This window comes from Homarus americanus, unplaced genomic scaffold (assembly GCF_018991925.1).
Source record: "Homarus americanus isolate GMGI-L3 unplaced genomic scaffold, GMGI_Hamer_2.0 scaffold42643, whole genome shotgun sequence".
Classification (NCBI taxonomy): domain Eukaryota; kingdom Metazoa; phylum Arthropoda; class Malacostraca; order Decapoda; family Nephropidae; genus Homarus; species Homarus americanus.
The window spans coordinates 396,520-414,939 of NW_024747582.1; the positions used below are offsets into that span (position 1 = coordinate 396,520).

Sequence of the window (18,420 nt, forward strand, 5' to 3'; positions counted from 1 at the left end):
CGCATAAGCCTTGGACGATCGTGGTGCTTTGCCTAACACACCCACAGGCTCTAACCTACTCTGGAAACACACCCACACACTCTACCTGCTCTGGAAACACACCCACACACTCTACCTGCTCTAGAAACACACCCACACACTCTACCTGCTCTGGAAACACACCCACACACTCTACCTGCTCTAGAAACACACCCACACACTCTACAAAATATACAACAACAGAGTATACTGCAGTGTATGAGGGTATGTCTGGGCTGTTGGAACGAGTCTCTGGTAGTGGTGGCAGGTGTAGTGTTGGCAGGTGTAGTGGTGGCAGGTGTAGTGGTGGCAGGTGTAGTGTTGGCAGGTGGAGTGGTGGCAGGTGTAGTGTTGGCAGGTGTAGTGGTGGCAGGTGTAGTGGTGGCAGGTGTAGTGTTGTAGTGTTGTCAAGTGTTCTCTCTCCCATACCCCTCCACCCTCCCTCCAACACCCCCTACACCCTCCCTCCAACACCCCCTACACCCTCCCTCCAACACCCCCTACACCCTCCCTCCCACCCCCTCCCACCCCTCCCTCCCCCTACACCTCCCTCAACACCCCTACACCCTCCCTCCAACACCCCCTACACCCTCCCTCCCCTACACCTCCCTCCAACACCCCTACACCTCCCTCCAACACCCCCCCCTCCCTCCAACACCCCTCCACCATCTAGGCCTTGACATCTATAGCTAAATAGCCAGGTGGTTTTCTTGACCAACTGTGAGTAAAAAACACCAAAAATCTTGTTAAAATGGGTTATAAGACACGAGACAGACAGACGGAGAGGGAAGTACAGAAAAACAGAGAAACAGACAGAAATAATAGAGAAAAGACAGACAAACGGAGGGAAACAGAGAGAAAAACAGAAGACAGAGAAATTGACAGACAGACAGACAGACAGGAAGAAAGGCAGGTATAGGTATTACTTCCCTTTCCTTAGGTAGAGAGGGGGTTGAGGAAGGGGGGAGGAGGTAGGAGAGGTGAAGATGGTGGTGAGAGGTGAGGAAGAGAGAGGGGAGGGGTGGTGGCAGAGGGGTCGTCCTTGGTACAGTTCTCAAGGTTAACACCCCAGGGAGGGAGTAGGGGGGGAGAGGGAAGGGGGGGGGAGGGGAGGAGGAGGAGAGAGAGGGGAAGGGGGGTAGGGGGAGGAGGAGGAGAGAGAGGGGAAGGGAGGGGGAGGAAGAGATTGTATGTGTGGTTGATTTCAAGGGTCGTCACACACACACACACACACAAACTCGTCTCACCTTCCGTAATTACTTTCACCTGTTCGAGTCTGTATCAATGGAAAAGGACATCCCAGCTTCCTGTTCCTTATAACCTAACCTAACCTTACCTGGCCTAACCTTACCTGGCCTAATCTAACCTGACCTGACCTGGCCTTACTGCTAACCTTCCTGGCCTAACCTAACCTGACCTGGCTAACCTAACCTTACCTGGCCTAACCTAACCTGACCTGACCTGGCCTAACCTAACCTACCTGGCCTAACCTAACCTGACCTAAACCTTGATGAAGAAATAAGTTAAACTAAACATGTGTTAAAATGCCCAAGAGGGGAGAAGGGAGAGGGGTGAGAAGGGGGGTGAGATAAGGGGGTGAAAGGGGGGGTGAGAAGGGATGATAGAATGGGGTGAGAGAGAAGGGGGTGAGGAAGGGGGTGAGAAGAGGGGGTGAGAAGGGGGTGAGAAGAGGGGTGAGAAGGGAGGGGGAGGTATACGAAGTTCCCGCTGGCATACAGGTAACCATGTCAGGGATTCGGTAAAAGTTCAGGGTACTGAATACCTGCCTTAGTTACCACAGGTGAGAACAACGCCCTCTGGCAGTCTTGGCTCCTACGTCTGGCAGCGGGGAGTGTCTTACCTCGCCAATAACCAGCCTTCAACGCCGCCCAACATATCGTACGGTGTGTGTGTGTTGCGTGTGTGTCTGTGTGTGTGTGTTGCGTGTGTGTCTGTGTGTGAGTGTTGCGTGTGTGTCTGTGTGTGTGTTGCGTGTGTGTGTGTGTGTGTGTGTGTTGCGTGTGTGTGTGTGTGTGTTTTTCCATTTTAAAGGCGGTTAATGATAGTTGTGGTGATGGTGGTAGCGACAGTGGTGATGGTGGTAGTCGTGGTGATGGTGGTAGTCGTGGTGATGGTGGTAGTAGTGGTGATGGTGGTAGATGTGGTGATGGTGGTAGCGACAGTAGTGGTGGTGGTGGTAGTTGTGGTGAAGGTTGCTACATTAATGATAGTGGTTGTGCAGGTTTTTGTTAGATACAAGACAACAATATGGCAGAGGGCAGACTGGTGGTGGTAGTAGTGGTGGTGATGGTGGTAGTAGTGGTGGTGATGGTGGTAGTAGTGGTGGTGATGGTGGTAGTGGTGGTGATGGTGGTGGTAGTGGTGGTGATAGTGGTAGTAGTGGTGGTGATGGTGGTAGTAGTGGTGGTGATGGTGGTAGTGGTGGTGGTGATGGTGGTGGTGAGTGGTGTGGTGGTGATGGTGGTAGTGGTGGTGATGGTGGTAGTAGTGGTGGTGATGGTGGTGAGTGGTGGTGGTGATGGTGGTAGTGTGGTGGTGATGGTGGTATGTGGTGGTGATGGTGGTGGTGGTGGTGGTGGTGGTGGTGGTGGTGGTTGGTGGTGGGGTGGTGGTTGGTGGTGGTGGTTGGTGGTGGTGGTGGTGGTTGGTTGGTGGTGGTGTGGTGTGGTTGGTTGGTGGTGGTGTGGTGGTTGGTGGTGGTGGTGGTGGTTGGTGGGTGGTGTGGTGGTTGGGGTTGGTGGTGGTGTGGTGGTGGTGGTGGTGGTGGTGGTGTGGTGGTGGTGGTGGTTGATGGTGGTGGTGGTGGTGGTGGTGGTGGTGGTGGTGGTGGTGGTGGGTGGGTGGTGGAGTGTGAGGTGGTGGTGGTGGTGGGTGATGGTGGTGAGTGGTGGTGGTGATGTGGTGGTGGTGGTGGTGGTGGTGGTGGTGTGGTGGTGATGGTGGTGGTGGTGGTGGTGGTGGTGGTGGTGGGGTGGTGGTTGGTGGTGGTGGTTGGTTGGTGGTGGTTGGTTGGTGGTGGTTGGTGGTGGTGGGGTGGTGGTGGTGATTGGTGAGGGTGGTGGTGGTTGGTGGTGGTGGTGTGGTTGGTGGTTGTTGGTGATTGGTTGGTGATGGTGGTGGTGGTGGTGGTTGAGTGGTAGGGTGGTGGTGGTGGTGATGATGGTAGTAGTGGTGATAGTTGTAGTAGTAATGGTAAAGAAATATGAAATAATTTTTATATTATAAATTACAAAGAAAAATAATAAAAACAACAACAACAGATATGACAAAACAAACAGAAGCCAAACACGTAAACAAAAACAGGGAGACAACGGTAGTGACGTCAGAGTAGCCAACGGTAAACAGGGGCATAAGACAATAACAGTAGTAAGAGTACCGATGGTCAACAGTAGAAGACTGACAGTTACTTAGGTGGTTCGTCTCTTGGCAACTTAACTTGTTAGTGTGGTTGTTGGGCTGACTACACACACACACACACCGTACATCTTTAAAACATACGCACATACACACACATATACACACAAACAAATAACAGACAGACAGACAGACTGATAGAATACCTTCACCCTCAGCTACATATGTCCCTCTTCCTCCGACCCGATGACAGTACAAAGGCATTTCTCTCCCCGAAACAAGATGGCGGCTGTACAGGACTGAGACTCTACCGTAGTGAGAGGGGGGAGAGGGAGGGTGGGAAGGGAGGAAGGGGTGAGATTGTGAGGGAAGGGAGGGAAGAGGGGTGAGGGAGGTAGGAGAGAGGGAAGGGGTGAGGGAGGTAGGGAGAGGGAAGGGTGAGGGAGGTGGGAGGAGAGGGAAAGGGTGGGGGAGGTGGGAGAGGGAAGGAGTGAGGTGGGAGGAGGAGAGGGGTGGGGGAGGTAGGAGAGGGAAGGGGTGAGGGAGGTAGGGAGAGGGGAGGGGGAGGGAGGTGGGAGAGGGAAGGGTGGGGGAGGTGGGAGGGAGGGGAAGGGGTGAGGGGAGGTAGGAGAGGGAAAGGGTTGAGGGAGGTAGGAGAGGGAAGGGTGAGGGAGGAGTAGGAGGAAGGGGTGAGGGAGGTAGGAGAGGGAAGGTGGGAGGTAGGAGAGAGGGAGGTTGAGGGAGGTAGGGAGGAGAGGGAAGGGTTGAGGGGAGGTAGGAGAGGAAAGGGTGAGGGGAGGTGGGAGAGGGAAGGGTGAGGGAGGTAGGAGAGGGAAGGGGTGAGGGAGGTGGGAGAGGGAAGGTGGGGGAGGTGGGAGAGGGGAAGGGTGAGGGGAGGTGGGAGGGAAGGGTGAGGGGGAGTGGGAGAGGGGAAGGGGTGGGGGAGGGTGGGAGAGGGAAGGGTGAGGGAGGTAGGAGGAAGGGTGAGGGAGGTGGAGGAGAGGAAGGGGTGAGGAGGTAGGAGGGAGAGGGAAGGGGTGAGGGAGGGTAGGAGAGGAAGGGGGTGAGGGAGGTGGGAGAGAGGGGGTGGGAGGGGGGAAGGGGTGAGGGGGGAGGTGGGAGAGGAAGGGAGATTGAGGAGGTGGGAGAGGGAAGGGTGAGGGAGGTAGGAGAGGGGAAGGGTGAGGGAGGTGGGAGGGGGAAGGGGGTGGGGGAGGTGGGAGAGAGGGAAGGGGTGGGGAGGTAGGAGGAAGGGGGGGGGGTGGGAGGGGAAGGGGTGGGGGAGGTGGGAGAGGGGGAAGGGGTGAGGGAGGTAGGAGAGGGAAGGGGTTGAGGGAGGTGGGAGGGAAGGGGTGGGGGAGGTAGGAGAGGGGAAGGGGTGAGGGGGAGTGGGAGAGGGAAGGGGTTGAGGGGAGGTGGGAGGAGAGGGAAGGGTTGAGGGAGGTGGGAGAGGGAAGGGGTGAGGGGAGGTAGGGAGAGGGAAGGGGTGACTTGAGTGGGAGAGGGAAGGGGTTGGGGAGGTGGGAGAGGGAAGGGGTGGGGGAGGTAGGAGAGGGAAGGGGAGGACAAAGGAGGGAGAGAACCCATCCTTCTCCCTACCAGCATTACATTACATTTTCTTTGGTACATGACAGAAAACGGTAAGGGATAACTACACTAAATTCGACTTATTTCAATTAATCCTCACATTATAAAGAAAATATATTTGTTGGTGTTTACAGAGTCCCTTGATGTTTGTGTTTACAGAGTCCCTTGATGTTTGTGTTTACAGAGTCCCTTGATGTTTGTGTTTACAGAGTCCCTTGATGTTTGTGTTTACAGAGTCCCTTGATGTTTGTGTTTACAGAGTCCCTTGATGTTTGTGTTTACAGAGTCCCTTGATGTTTGTGTTTACAGAGTCCCTTGATGTTTGTGTTTACAGAGTCCCTTGATGTTTGTGTTTACAGAGTCCCTTGATGTTTGTGTTAACAGAGTCCCTTGATGTTTGTGTTTACAGAGTCCCTTGATGTTTGTGTTCACAGAGTCCCTTGATGTTTGTGTTTACAGAGTCCCTTGATGTTTGTGTTCACAGAGTCCCTTGATGTTTGTATTCACAGAGTCCCTTGATGTTTGTGTTTACAGAGTCCCTTGATGTTTGTGTTTACAGAGTCCCTTGATGTTTGTGTTTACAGAGTCCCTTAATGTTTGTGTTTACAGAGTCCCTTAATGTTTGTGTTTACAGAGTCTCTTGATGTTTGTGTTACAGAGTCCCTTGATGTTTGTGTTTACAGAGTCCCTTGATGTTGGTGTTTACAGAGTCCCTTGATGTTTGTGTTTACAGAGTCCCTTGATGTTTGTGTTTACAGAGACCCTTGATGTTTGTGTTTACAGAGTCCCTTGATGTTTGTGTTTACAGAGTCCCTTGATGTTTGTGTTTACAGAGTCCCTTGATGTTTGTGTTTACAGAGTCCCTTGATGTTTGTGTTTACAGAGCTTCAAATATTTCACCAATTAATACTAAACAGCTGGACATACATGCCTGCACTATGTATACTGTACATGTATGATAACTTAATGTGCGGGTCAGGCCTTAGTTTATTATGAAAGAAAACGGAGATACGAAGTGCTGACAGAAAATGGAGGTTGGTAAAGTTTTTGGTGATAACTTTAATATTTTGGTAATTCGGTTAATACATACATTCATACATACATATATACAATACATACACACATTCATACATACTTCTTATTTTGTTACGATGGCATTTTTAGTAAATAGACACAAATACACATAAACACACACACTCGCACGCACACACAAACACGCACGCACACGCACGCACGCACGCGCACGCACGCGCACGCACGCGCACACACACTGGCCAATAGGTTCACGCTTAAGAGATAATCGCTGGTGAAAGTGAACTCAGTGAAGGAAGGTGGCGGTCGGTCGGCTGTAACCAGTACTGTAATTACCGTCTACCTGTAACACAGACTGTATCTCCCTGTAACACAGACTGTATCTCCCTGTAACACAGACTGTATCTCCCTGTAACTGAGACTGTATCTCCCTGTAACACAGACTGTATCTCCCTGTAGCTTAGACTGTATCTCCTGTAACACAATTTGTATCTCCCTGTAACACAGACTGTATCTCCCTGCTGCACAGACTGTATCTCCCTGTAACATTAGACAGGGCAGGCTAAAGCAACCTAGAAGCAGGCTAAGGATAGATTTAGACAGTCTAGGTGCCGCTAACAGCAGGCTAGGAAAAGACTAGGACAAGCTAGTAGAAGGCTAGGACAGGCTAGTAGAAGGCTAGGACAAGCTAGTAGAAGGCTAGGACAGGCTAGTAGAAGGCTAGGACAGAAGCACATAGCTGGGAAAACCGTCGACCTTGTGAGCCCACCTGCAATTCACCCCCCCCCCCACCTGTCTGCCCTCTGTGACCTTCCTGTGTCCTGTGCTGAACTGTCTGCCATACCCCCTGTCTGCCCCTTACCTACCCTTCCTCCCTGTCTCCCATACCCCCGTACCTGCCATACCTGTCTACCATATGTCCCTTTTTGCCAAATTTCCCCGTCTGCCAACTGCCATAACCTTCCGTCTGCCATCTGCCATAACCTTCCGTCTGCCATGTCATATACAGTGATGTAGTGACTGTCATATGCAGTGACTGTCATGTGATGTGAGTATGTGACAACGGCGCGACGGAAGCTTTGTCACGCCATTGTCACTGGACGGTATTGTAACACGCTAGGCAGCTGTCATGGATGATCTGAGTGTCACCTGAGACCACTAAAGCCGTCACAAGACCGTTAACGCCGTCACAAGACCACTAAAGCCGTCACAAAACCTTTAAAGCCGTCACAAGACCTTTAAAGCCGTCACAAGACCGTTAAAGCCGTCACAAGACCACTAAAGCCGTCACAAAACCACTAAATACGCCACAAGACCATTAAAGCCGTCACCTGAGCGTTACAAACAACATCAGCGTCACCTTATAGGCGTCACCAACGTAAATGGACGCAGGCGTTACGGCCGTCACAGCGTCGTCACGAGCTGGTGACCACCCACTTATAGCCACCACTCTGCAACGTTCTGAAGTCACGCTTACCTGCCGTAACAGGTGACACGGAGAGAGAGAGAGAGAGAGAGAGTCTACAGCCTCAGTTTTGACCACCAAGGCTCCCGTCCACCACAAGCAGCTAAGGTTCAGCTACTAACACAACTAAACTTGACTCAATTAATAAAAAAAATGTGTTAAATCTCGCTTAAAGTAAATTAAATGCCCCAAATTTTACCTAAACGTCACTAAACTTAGATAAATGTCACCCAAAATTCGCTTAATTTTGCTAAAATGAATAAAAATCGCTAACATTCTCACAAAATTCGCTAAGATCAACATAAACCATTACTGCGAGAGACCATGAAATTGTGCTAATGTTGGCGACTATTCCCGCTATGTTGGTAACACTGGTTGCTGCATCATGGACTTAAGACTTACCACAATAATAAAAGAGGTGACGTATCTTACCTCCCTCACTCCCTCCCTCCCTCCCTCCCTCCCTCCCTGTCTTACTCCCTCCCTCCCTCCCTGTCTTACTCCCTCCCTCCCTCACTCCCTCCCTCCCTCCCTCCCCGTCTTACTCCCTCCCTCACTCCCTCTTGCATACTAAACTAACTCTTATAAAACCTTTCTCTCATCTCTCCCTTCGCTTCTCCCTCACTACCACCACCTAGCACACTCCTGAGGTCATGTGTGTGTGTGTGTGTGTGTAGGTATGTGTGCGTGTGCGTGTAATAATAATAATAATAATAATAATAATAATTAACGGTTTATTGAAAGAGCTTGGCAGCCAGAAGGCTGAAAATATACAGTTACATATTTGGGGAATGGGTTACGAATTACAAATAATATACAAGTAACATAAGTGACACAAATGAGGTGTGTGTGTGTAGGTATGTGTGCGTGTGTAGATATGTGTGCATGTGAGTGACATGTGTGTATGTACTGTATGTGTGTGTGTGTGTGTATATCGGACACACCGTTGTGAACCTTGGTGTACAGTTATGGACGTAATTACCTGAACACTTTAAGACCAACACCTGTCATCGTCTACCTGTGAGTCGTGTAGGTATGGCGCTCTCTCTCTCTCTCTCTCTCTCTCTCTCTCTCTCTCTCTCTCTCTCTCTCCTCTGTCTCTCTCTCTCCTCTGTCTCTCTCTCTCTCTACAGACAAGCTACGGAGATTCGAACCCTTGTTTACAGTTTGCATGTCGAGGACCAATCACGACTAGCCATTAGCCTAGTTGTTAGTGATTGGCGGGTGTGTGTGTGTGTGTGTGTGAAAGAGAGAGGGGGTAAATGTTGAATAGTTTCTTCCCAACATACTTCCATGTGTGTATGTATGAGTGTCTCTACCGCACCTTATCTCTGACACACAGGACCTTCAGGTGTGGACAGTGTTGGAATCTGACGGTGCAAAAACACTGTTACAACCTGCATGGATGGGGGGGGGAGAATATAAGGGGGGAGGAGGGAGTTTGTGGTTCATGTGTGCCAGGGGAGGGAAGGAGACAGAAGGAGGAGGGGAAAGGAAGGGGAAGGGGGGGGAAGGGGAAGGTTATTGTTCCTTGGGGGTGGTATTTTACATGAGGGAGGGAGGGGGGAGGGGGGGAGGGAGGGGGAGGGAGGATTTGGATGGAGTCACAGGGAGGAATTAGTGTGTACAGCAGCATGTGTGTGTGTGTGTGTGCGCCAACATAACCTACACTATTCACCATTAAGCGTCAAGTAGTGAACCCTTTCAGCGGCGTCACAAAGAAACCTGGTCATGGACGCACGGACGCTTAAACGTACGCACGGATGGACGGACGGACGCACGGACCAAATACTACAATACAAGATATATTTTGGATTTCACAAGACCAACTTAAAATACAATAGAGAGAATAGATCATTATATATTTTTTGTGGATATATTATAATGATTTGAGGATGTGTTTGTGTTTACAGAGACCCTTGATGTTTGTGTTTACAGAGACCCTTGATGTTTGTGTTTACAGAGACCCTTGATGTTTGTGTTTACAGAGACCCTTGATGTTTGTGTTTACAGAGACCCTTGATGTTTGTGTTTACAGAGTCCCTTGATGTTTGTGTTTACAGAGTCCCTTGATGTTTGTGTTTACAGAGTTCCTTGATGTTTGTGTTTACAGAGTCCCTTGATGTTTGTGTTTACAGAGTCCCTTGATGTTTGTGTTTACAGAGTCCCTGATGTTTGTGTTTACAGAGTCCCTTGATGTTTGTGTTTACAGAGTCCCTTGATGTTTGTGTTTACAGAGACCCTTGATGTTTGTGTTTACAGAGACCCTTGATGTTGGTGTTTACAGAGTCCCTTGATGTTTGTGTTTACAGAGTCCCTTGATGTTTGTGTTTACAGAGTCCCTTGATGTTGGTGTGTTTACAGAGTCCCTTGATGTTTGTGTTACAGAGTCCCTTGATGTTTGTGTTTACAGAGTCCCTTGATGTTTGTGTTTACAGAGTCCCTTGATGTTTGTGTTTACAGAGTCCTTGATGTTTGTGTTTACAGAGTCCCTTGATGTTGGTGTTTACAGAGTCCCTTGATGTTTGTGTTTACAGAGTCCCTTGATGTTTGTGTTTACAGAGTCCCTTGATGTTTGTGTTTACAGAGTCCCTGATGTTTGTGTTTACAGAGTCCCTTGATGTTTGTGTTTACAGAGTCCCTTGATGTTTGTGTTTACAGAGTCCCTTGATGTTTGTGTTACAGAGTCCCTTGATGTTTGTGTAAGCCTTGTTGTTTGTGTTTACAGAGTCCCTTGATGTTTGTTTACAGAGTCCTTGATGTTTGTGTTTACAGAGTCCCTTGATGTTTGTGTTTACAGAGTCCCTGATGTTTGTGTTTACAGAGTCCCTTGATGTTTGTGTTTACAGAGTCCCTTGATGTTTGTGTTTACAGAGTCCCTTGATGTTTGTGTTTACAGAGTCCTTGATGTGTTTATGTAGGTCCCTTGATGTTTGTGTTACAGAGTCCTGATGTTTGTGTTTACAGAGTCCCTTGATGTTTGTGTTTACAGAGTCCCTTGATGTTTGTGTTTACAGAGTCCCTTGATGTTTGTGTTACAGAGTTCCTTGATGTTTGTGTTTACAGAGTCCCTTGATGTTTGTGTTTACAGAGACCCTTGATGTTTGTGTTTACAGAGTCCCTTGATGTTTGTGTTTACAGAGTCCCTTGATGTTTGTGTTTACAGAGTCCTTGATGTTTGTGATTACAGAGTCCCTTGATGTTTGTGTTTACAGAGTCCCTTGATGTTTGTGTTTACAGAGTCCCTTGATGTTTGTGTTTACAGAGTCCCTTGATGTTGGTGTTTACAGAGTCCCTTGATGTTTGTGTTTACAGAGTCCCTTGATGTTTGTGTTTACAGAGTCCCTTGATGTTTGTGTTTACAGAGTCCCTTGATGTTTGTGTTTACATTCATCTAACTCAAAACACAGATGCTACAACACAGTACAAGGATTCAACATACCAAAAGGTGTCAGCCAATGCACCAACACACCTGCCCTATACCTGCACATACCTGTAATTAGAGAAACAGTATTAATGACACCTGAGATACAGTAACTCCTATAACTGTAATAATATAATTCATGACATTATGTAATTTATGTAATAGATAAAGACAGGATATATATATTTTTTTATCGTAAGAGTAATTCATAGTGAAGGTCGTATGGCGCTGAAACAGACGTAGCTTGTGTGTGGTTATGACTTCATGTTATAGTGAAGGTCAGAACACGCACACACACACACACACACACACACACACCACACACACACGCAGCACACACACACACACACACGCACACACACACACACGCACACCACGCACACACACACGCACACACACACACACCACACACACACCACACACACACACACACACACACACACACACACACACACACACACACACCACACACACAATTATCCCTTATCAAAGTATTTAAAACCCTCAATTATCAGTCATCTGGAGAAGTTAATCAAATGAAGGAAAAAAAGGTTAAAAAATGACCTTGTTGTATTGACCTTTGACCACTGTTGACAATGTAAGTGTGTGTGTGTGTGTGTGTGTGTGTGTGTTTAGTTACTGTCTATGCTTATTGTGTACTCTGTCTCTCACACCCCTACCACCACTACCTCCCCCTGCCACAACCACTACTAACTCCCATTACTACTACACCCCCTACCACCACCACCCCCCCTGCCACAACCACTACTAACCTCTCCATACTATTACACCCCTACCACCACTACCCCCCTGCCACAACCACTACTAACCTCCCATTACTACTACACCCCTCCTCGCCACTATCACCCCCTACCACCACCCCCCCATAAAGGCTCTCCTTCACCTCCTCTCTTGTTCCTTGTCTCTCACCACCTGCTCCACGTATCTCTCCATCGGTCTCTTCCTCGGGCTCCCGTCGGCCCATGCGAGCCTCGAGTCTCTCCAGCCTCCCGAAGATGGGCCCCTCGTTCCCGACTGGGGTCCTGTTGTCTCCGTCTCGTGTTGGGGTCTCAAGGCGAGATTCTGTGCGTGGAGGCTTCGTTTCCGCGTCGATTCGAGACTTCGGGTCCGGTTCCATGCGTGGCTTGAAATCGGGTTCCATACGGCCCTTGAAATCCGGCTCCATACGGCCCTTTGAAATCGGGTTCCATACGCCCCTTGAAATCGGGTTCCATACGCCTTGAAATCGGGTTCCATACGCCCCTGAAATCGGGTTCCATACGGCCCTTGAAATCGGGTTCCGTACGGCCCTTGAAATCGGGTTCCATACGGCCCTTGAAATCCGGCTCTATACGGCCCTTGAAGTCAGGCTCCATACGGCCCTTGAAGTCAGGTTCCATACGGCCCTGAAATGGCTCTATACGGCCCTTGAAGTCAGGCTCCACGGCCCTTGAAGTCAGCTTCCATACGGCCCTTGAAATCCGGCTCCATACGGCCCAGTCAGGCTCCATACGGCCCTTGAAGTCAGGTTCCATACGGCCCTTGAAATCCGGCTCCATACGGCCCTTGAAGTCAGGCTCCATACGGCCCTTGAAGTCAGGTTCCATACGGCCCTTGAAGTCAGGTTCCATACGGCTCTTGAAATCCGGCTCCACACGGCTCTTGAACTCGGCTTCGACAACGCGGGATTCACTCTTCTGTTCGACTCTCTCAACTTCCTGATCCAATTCCATGAGCCGAGCGTCGAGGCGAGGATCCTGTACCCGGGGATCCAATAGATTCAGCATCCTGGGATCCACCCCTCGAGGATCCACCAGAAGCCTCGGATCCTCCCGTGGGTCTATGAAGCGATCCGAGACGCGGTCGTGGAGGCGGTCGATGTGCGGTAGTTGATTATGGTGTCTCTGGAGTCGTTTTCTTTGTTCTTCTTGTGGCCGGGACGGAGGAGTGAAGAAAACTTGCTCTCTTTGTTGTTGCTGAAAGAATCAATAACAAACTGTAACTACATAAAACTACATATACCATAACTACATAATACTACATATATAGTACATAAGATAATAATTTACATATGTCTACTAATCGATTTATAAATGGTCTTAGTTCGTCTAATAGGTTTTTGTTTATTCGATTCGGTTTTGGAAGGTTAGGGTAGAAGTACTTTGTTATGATGGGAATATATTCTTGAGGTAGGTATGTTAATTGAAGGTTGACCTACCTCCCTCCACCCCCCTTTCCCCCTTCTCTCCCACCCTCCTCCACCCCTCCTCCCCCTCCACCTCTCCCTTTCTCCCATCCCCTTCTTCCCACCCTACCTCCACTCCCACCTTCTTCCCACCTACCTCCACCCTCCCACCTTCTCTCCACCCTACCTCCACCCCTCCCACCTTCTCTCCCACCCTACCTCCACCTCTCCCCCTTCTCTCCCACCCTACCTCCACCCCTCCCACCTTCTCTCCCACCCTACCTCCACCCCTCCCACCTTTTCCCACCCCTACCTCCACCCTCCCACCTTCTCTCCCACCCTACCTCCACCCTCCCCTGTTCTCTCCCACCCTACCTCCCACCCTCCCCCCTTCTCTCCCACCCTACCTCCACCCCTCCACCTTCTCTCCCACCCCTATACCTCCACCTCTCCCCCTTCTCTCCCTACCTCCACCCCTCCACCTTCTCTCCCACCTCCCACCCTCCCACCTTCTCTCACCCTACACTCACCCCTCCACCTTCTCTCCCACCCCTACCTCCACCCCTCCCCACCTTCTCCCACCTACCTCCACCTCCCACCTTCTCTCCCACCCCTACCTCCACCTCCCCCGTTCTCTCCCCACCCTACCTCCACCCCTCCCACCTTCTCTCCCCACCCTACCTCCACCCCTCCCACCTTCTCCTCACCCCTACCTCCACCCCCTCCCTTCTCTCCCACCCCTACCTCCACCCCTCCCACCTTCTCTCCCCACCCCTACTCCACCCCTCCCACCTTCTCTCCCACCCTACCTCCACCCCTCCCACCTTCTCTCCCACCCTCACCAGTAGAGACAAGAAGCCAGGACTCTCTGAAGCCTAACAACCACGCCCCGTCCTTGATGTGTGGGCGCCTTGGTCACACCTCACCACGCCCACCTCTACACAAACACACACACACACACACACACACACATCAATACACAAAACCGTAAATAGTTTGTTGTGGTTGAGGTCATTTGACAGAGAAGTAATTATGGTTGACCTCACACTGTAACCCTGCACTAGTGTGTCTCTTTCTATGCAACTTTACAATGTTTAACTCTTACTAATGTGAGTTACGTTAACATAACCAAACTTGAACTAACACTAACCTAATCTAATATAACCTAACCTAATCTAAACAAACACTAACTTAACGAAAGCTGGGATGAAAGAACGAAGGAAATAGGGAAGAAATGAAAGAAGGCGGATGAATGAAGGAATGAAAGCAGATGGATGAATGGATGGATGACTATCATGATCTCAGGAGAAACTTAGCGTGTGTTCCGTCTGGCTGACCCACATCTATTGTCTGGCCCTATGCTTACACGCCCACACCCACGCCCGCCGCTGTGCTATATGATCCTTCACGCCCATGCCTCACGATTCACCCTCCACGCCCACGCCCGCCTTTGTGCTATATCAGCCTCCACGCCTCACGGATCATTCTCCTCGCCCACACCCACGCCCGCCGCTGTGCTATATCAACTTCCACGCCCGCCGCTGTGCTATATCAGCCTTCGCGCCCACGCCTCACGGTTCAACCTCCACGCCCACCACTGTGCTATATCACGCCCACTACAGTCCTCCTCAACGAAACACAACATCCTCAGTAAGCAGAACAAGATGGCGGCTGTGTTGACAGTCTCACGGTGATAATAAGAGGAAATACTATCAAGAGGAGACAGTAATAACACACCAAATAATGCTATTAACAGGAGAACAATAAAATAAAAACGAAGAGGTGGAGATAAATCAAGAGGAGAAAGCATAATGGAGATAGGAAGAAAGAACAGGAATACGCATTAATCTCCACGAGTGTCAGTTGTTTCCGACATGTAAACAAACCCCAACTGGATCCACTGTACTGTTTCTCACACTTCCCCGCAACTTTAGGTAGACATATCCGTTTCATTTAACAGTCAGACAATTAATTACATACTAACTGGTTACATCTGGAGTTAAATCACAATAAACATGATAATAATAACTTAGTATTTGTTATAAAGTTAGACGTGAGTGTAAACAGGTCTATTATAGATACTGTACCTTCACACTGGTGGATCCAATCTCCCACACACTTTCCCACAGTTCCCCGCCACATTAAGAAACATTGCCGCGTCAGTGGGTAGGAGTGATAGTCGATTGAAAACCAGCTCACTTAATGACTTATTATTAAAAATGAAAGTGACTAATGAAAGGATGTGTGGAAATATTAAAGAGTTATCTAGTAAACTTGGCGATACTGGTGTATGAGACTGGACTATACGCGAAGGTCAAGTCATTATTATCAACAAAAACAACAACAAAACAACAATAACTTTAAAAAACACACAATTAAAACAGAAACTTCAGCACTACTAAAACAACAACAAAACAACAATTAAAACAAACAAATAAAGATGATAAATAAGAATAGATGAGACGAGGTTGAAATAATAATAAAGAAAATGAATAATGAGGAATTGGTGATGAAAGATAATGAAGACTGATATAATGAGGCTTACCACACACACACACACACACACAACACACACACACACACACAACACACACACACACACACACACAACACACACACACACACACACACACACATTAAGTACCTGGAAACTAATAAGATTTTCTACAGACGCCCCGAAAATCAACTCTCTCTCTCTCTCTCTCTCTCTCTCTCTCTCTCTCTCTCACTCTTTCTCTCTCTCTCTCTCACCACCCAAAGAGCCAGGTGTGGGGCCGACTATTAATCAGTCATTAGTTCCGGGTTGACAGCTGGTTGCCCATCTACATAACCCATAACTTTCCTCACCACAACGCCACTGCAGGACCCGGATATAGTGAGCAAAGTGTGATAGATATAGATAGATAAGATTGATAGATAGATAGATAGATGTGGGTATATACAGATAGATTGAAAGATAGACAGATGTGGGTAGATAGATAGATAGATAGTGAGTATATGATAATAATAATAAATTTGAGTAAAAATATGTTAAATAAAAGATTAAATAAGTATTACCTGATAAAGAGAACGATAGGTTGAGAAGGTGAGGTTGTTGGTAACACTGTTTGGTCACGTTAACGAGTGGTAGTTAGTGATTAACTGCCTATGACGCCTCATTCACCATGGGCGTGGCGTCTCCTGGCTTAACGCCTTCACTAACGCCCTCTAATTGGAGGAGGTGGGAGGAGAAGGATAAGGAAGGGAAGGAAGAGGAGGAAGGGAAGGAAGAAGAGGATAAGGAGGAGGAAGGGAAGGAAGAAGAGGATAAGGAGGAGAAGGAAGGGAAGGAAGAGGAGGAAGGGAAGGAAGAAGGGAAGGAGGAGGAAGGGAAGGAAGAAGAGGATAAGGAGGAGGAAGGGAAGGAAGAAGAGGATAAGGAGGAGAAGGAAGGGAAGGAAGAGGAGGAAGGGAAGGAAGAAGAGGATAAGGAGGAGAAAGAAGGGAAGGAAGAAGAGGATAAGGAGAAGGAAGGGAAGGAAAAAGAGGATAAGAAGGAGGAAGGGAAAAAGAGGAAGGTAATTGAAGACGTCTCCAGGTAATACGACCACAGCAGTTCTCTCAATAACCTAACCTATACCTACTTATCTTCTCTCCCTTAAAATAGTCTCTCTACTGTAATAATCTCCCTTCCCCTCCCTCACTCTCTTTCTCTCATCCTCTCCTTCCCTCCCTCTTTCCTTCTCTCTCCCTCCCTCCCTCTTTCCTTCTCTCTCCCTCCCTCCCTCTTTCCTTCTCTCTCCCTCTCTCCCTCCCTCTTTCCTTCTCTCTCTTCCCCTCCTTCTTTCCTTCTCTCTCCCTCCCTCCCTTCCCTTACCAGGTGGTCAACGCTACATTGCTTAACATTAACCAAGTATTAACCTCTAAATTCCTCTCTAAAGTATTTCCTGAAAGATTATAACCCTGGTGGGAATATCTGGGAATACAGCCGGTAGGAATATCTGGAAATACAGCCGGTAGGAATATCTGGAAATACAGTTGGTAGGAATATCTGGGAATATACCTGGTGGGAATAATCACATGAGAGAGAGAGAGAGAGAGAATAAGATGAAGAGAGATAGAAAGAGAGATAGAGGCCTGCATTATCTATACCTGAACCTTCTCAGAATGCCAGGTGAGTCTCACACCTGGTCTCATGATCCTAGGAGAGAGAGTCAGGTATGTACACACACACACACACACACACACACACACACACACACACACACACACACAAACACACACACCTGTGCAAACCTGTCCTACTCACCTGTAATTATAGCCTCAGTTTTAACGATAAGATAAGGTTGGTGTACAAGGGTGTGGTCGATTGTACTGTAGATAATGGGTTACTTGGAGTGTGGTCTAGTGGGCCCCCTGTACTAATGGGCCCCAGGTACAATAGACCCCAAGTATACTAACCTAACCGAATGTAAACACACAAATATTCTGATTAATTTTCACATAAAATTTTATAGACAAAAATACTATTGAATAAATCATTAAAATATTTGTACTTTGTTGTTTTGTTTAAAGTTTCCTGAATTCTTTTTTAATATACGAGATAAAAACTAAATTATTAACATATAAAATACGCTATGAACGAACTAGGACCATATATAACAAAGACAAATACTTAAAAATAATCGTTATTAAACAAAATTATTAATAATATATAAAATAATTCAATTGGTGTATATTCATGGCGTTCGTGGTATCTTCCCAACACCGGCCACCATAATGTAAACAGTATTTACAATATAAGCGTAATGTTAAAGTTGTACTCACCGCCATTTCTTATCTGGGTCTTTGTTGGGCCTCTGAAGTGTCCACATCTTGAAGAACACCTCCTGACGTCACTCTCACCTCGAGGATCACCTTAATTAAATCCTCGAGTGTTAGGTCTTTCTTGCTGTTCCTTGAAGTACGTCTAGTGGGGAGGGGGTGATGGTGTTACTTCAGTGTCGTCCTTTTAAGAAGACTTTTCCTACTAATGGCACTATTGAGGCACTGGTCACCCGCGTATTATTAACACTGACACAGCATAAAAATCCTTTATAATATTCGTATAATCCAAGTTCACTATATACCTATAATTCTCGTGTCTATATAATTTGTATTAATGCATTTCCTCTTCTTTTTTTTACACTAGTGAAACCATACGATATATAATTCATTTAAAATAACAATAATTACATTCCTCGTACGGCACTTTCAGAGGAGTACACACGCTACATCACCCTTCCTACCGACAGCATCTCCCACACCACAATGACGCCCACCTCACCCCATCACCTCCTCCTCCTCTCCCACTCG

At 48.1% G+C, this 18,420-nt stretch overlaps 1 protein-coding gene across 4 annotated transcripts in view; it reads right to left on the bottom strand.

Moving 5' to 3' along the window:
• Positions 1–18,420, bottom strand: part of LOC121879685 — a 68,907-nt gene that overhangs the window by 38,196 nt on the left and 12,291 nt on the right. For 3 of the 4 annotated variants that reach the window (XR_006091393.1, XM_042386406.1, XM_042386405.1), the window contains exon 1: positions 11,809–12,335. The exons of the other annotated variant lie outside the window; for it this stretch is intronic. Coding sequence is in view for 2 of the 3 variants with exons in the window: in XM_042386406.1 (XP_042242340.1) it covers positions 11,809–12,158 (350 nt within the window). In the remaining variant the exon portion in view is untranslated. Of the gene's footprint in view, positions 1–11,808; positions 12,336–18,420 lie in introns of those variants that run through there. 4 annotated transcript variants of the gene reach the window in all.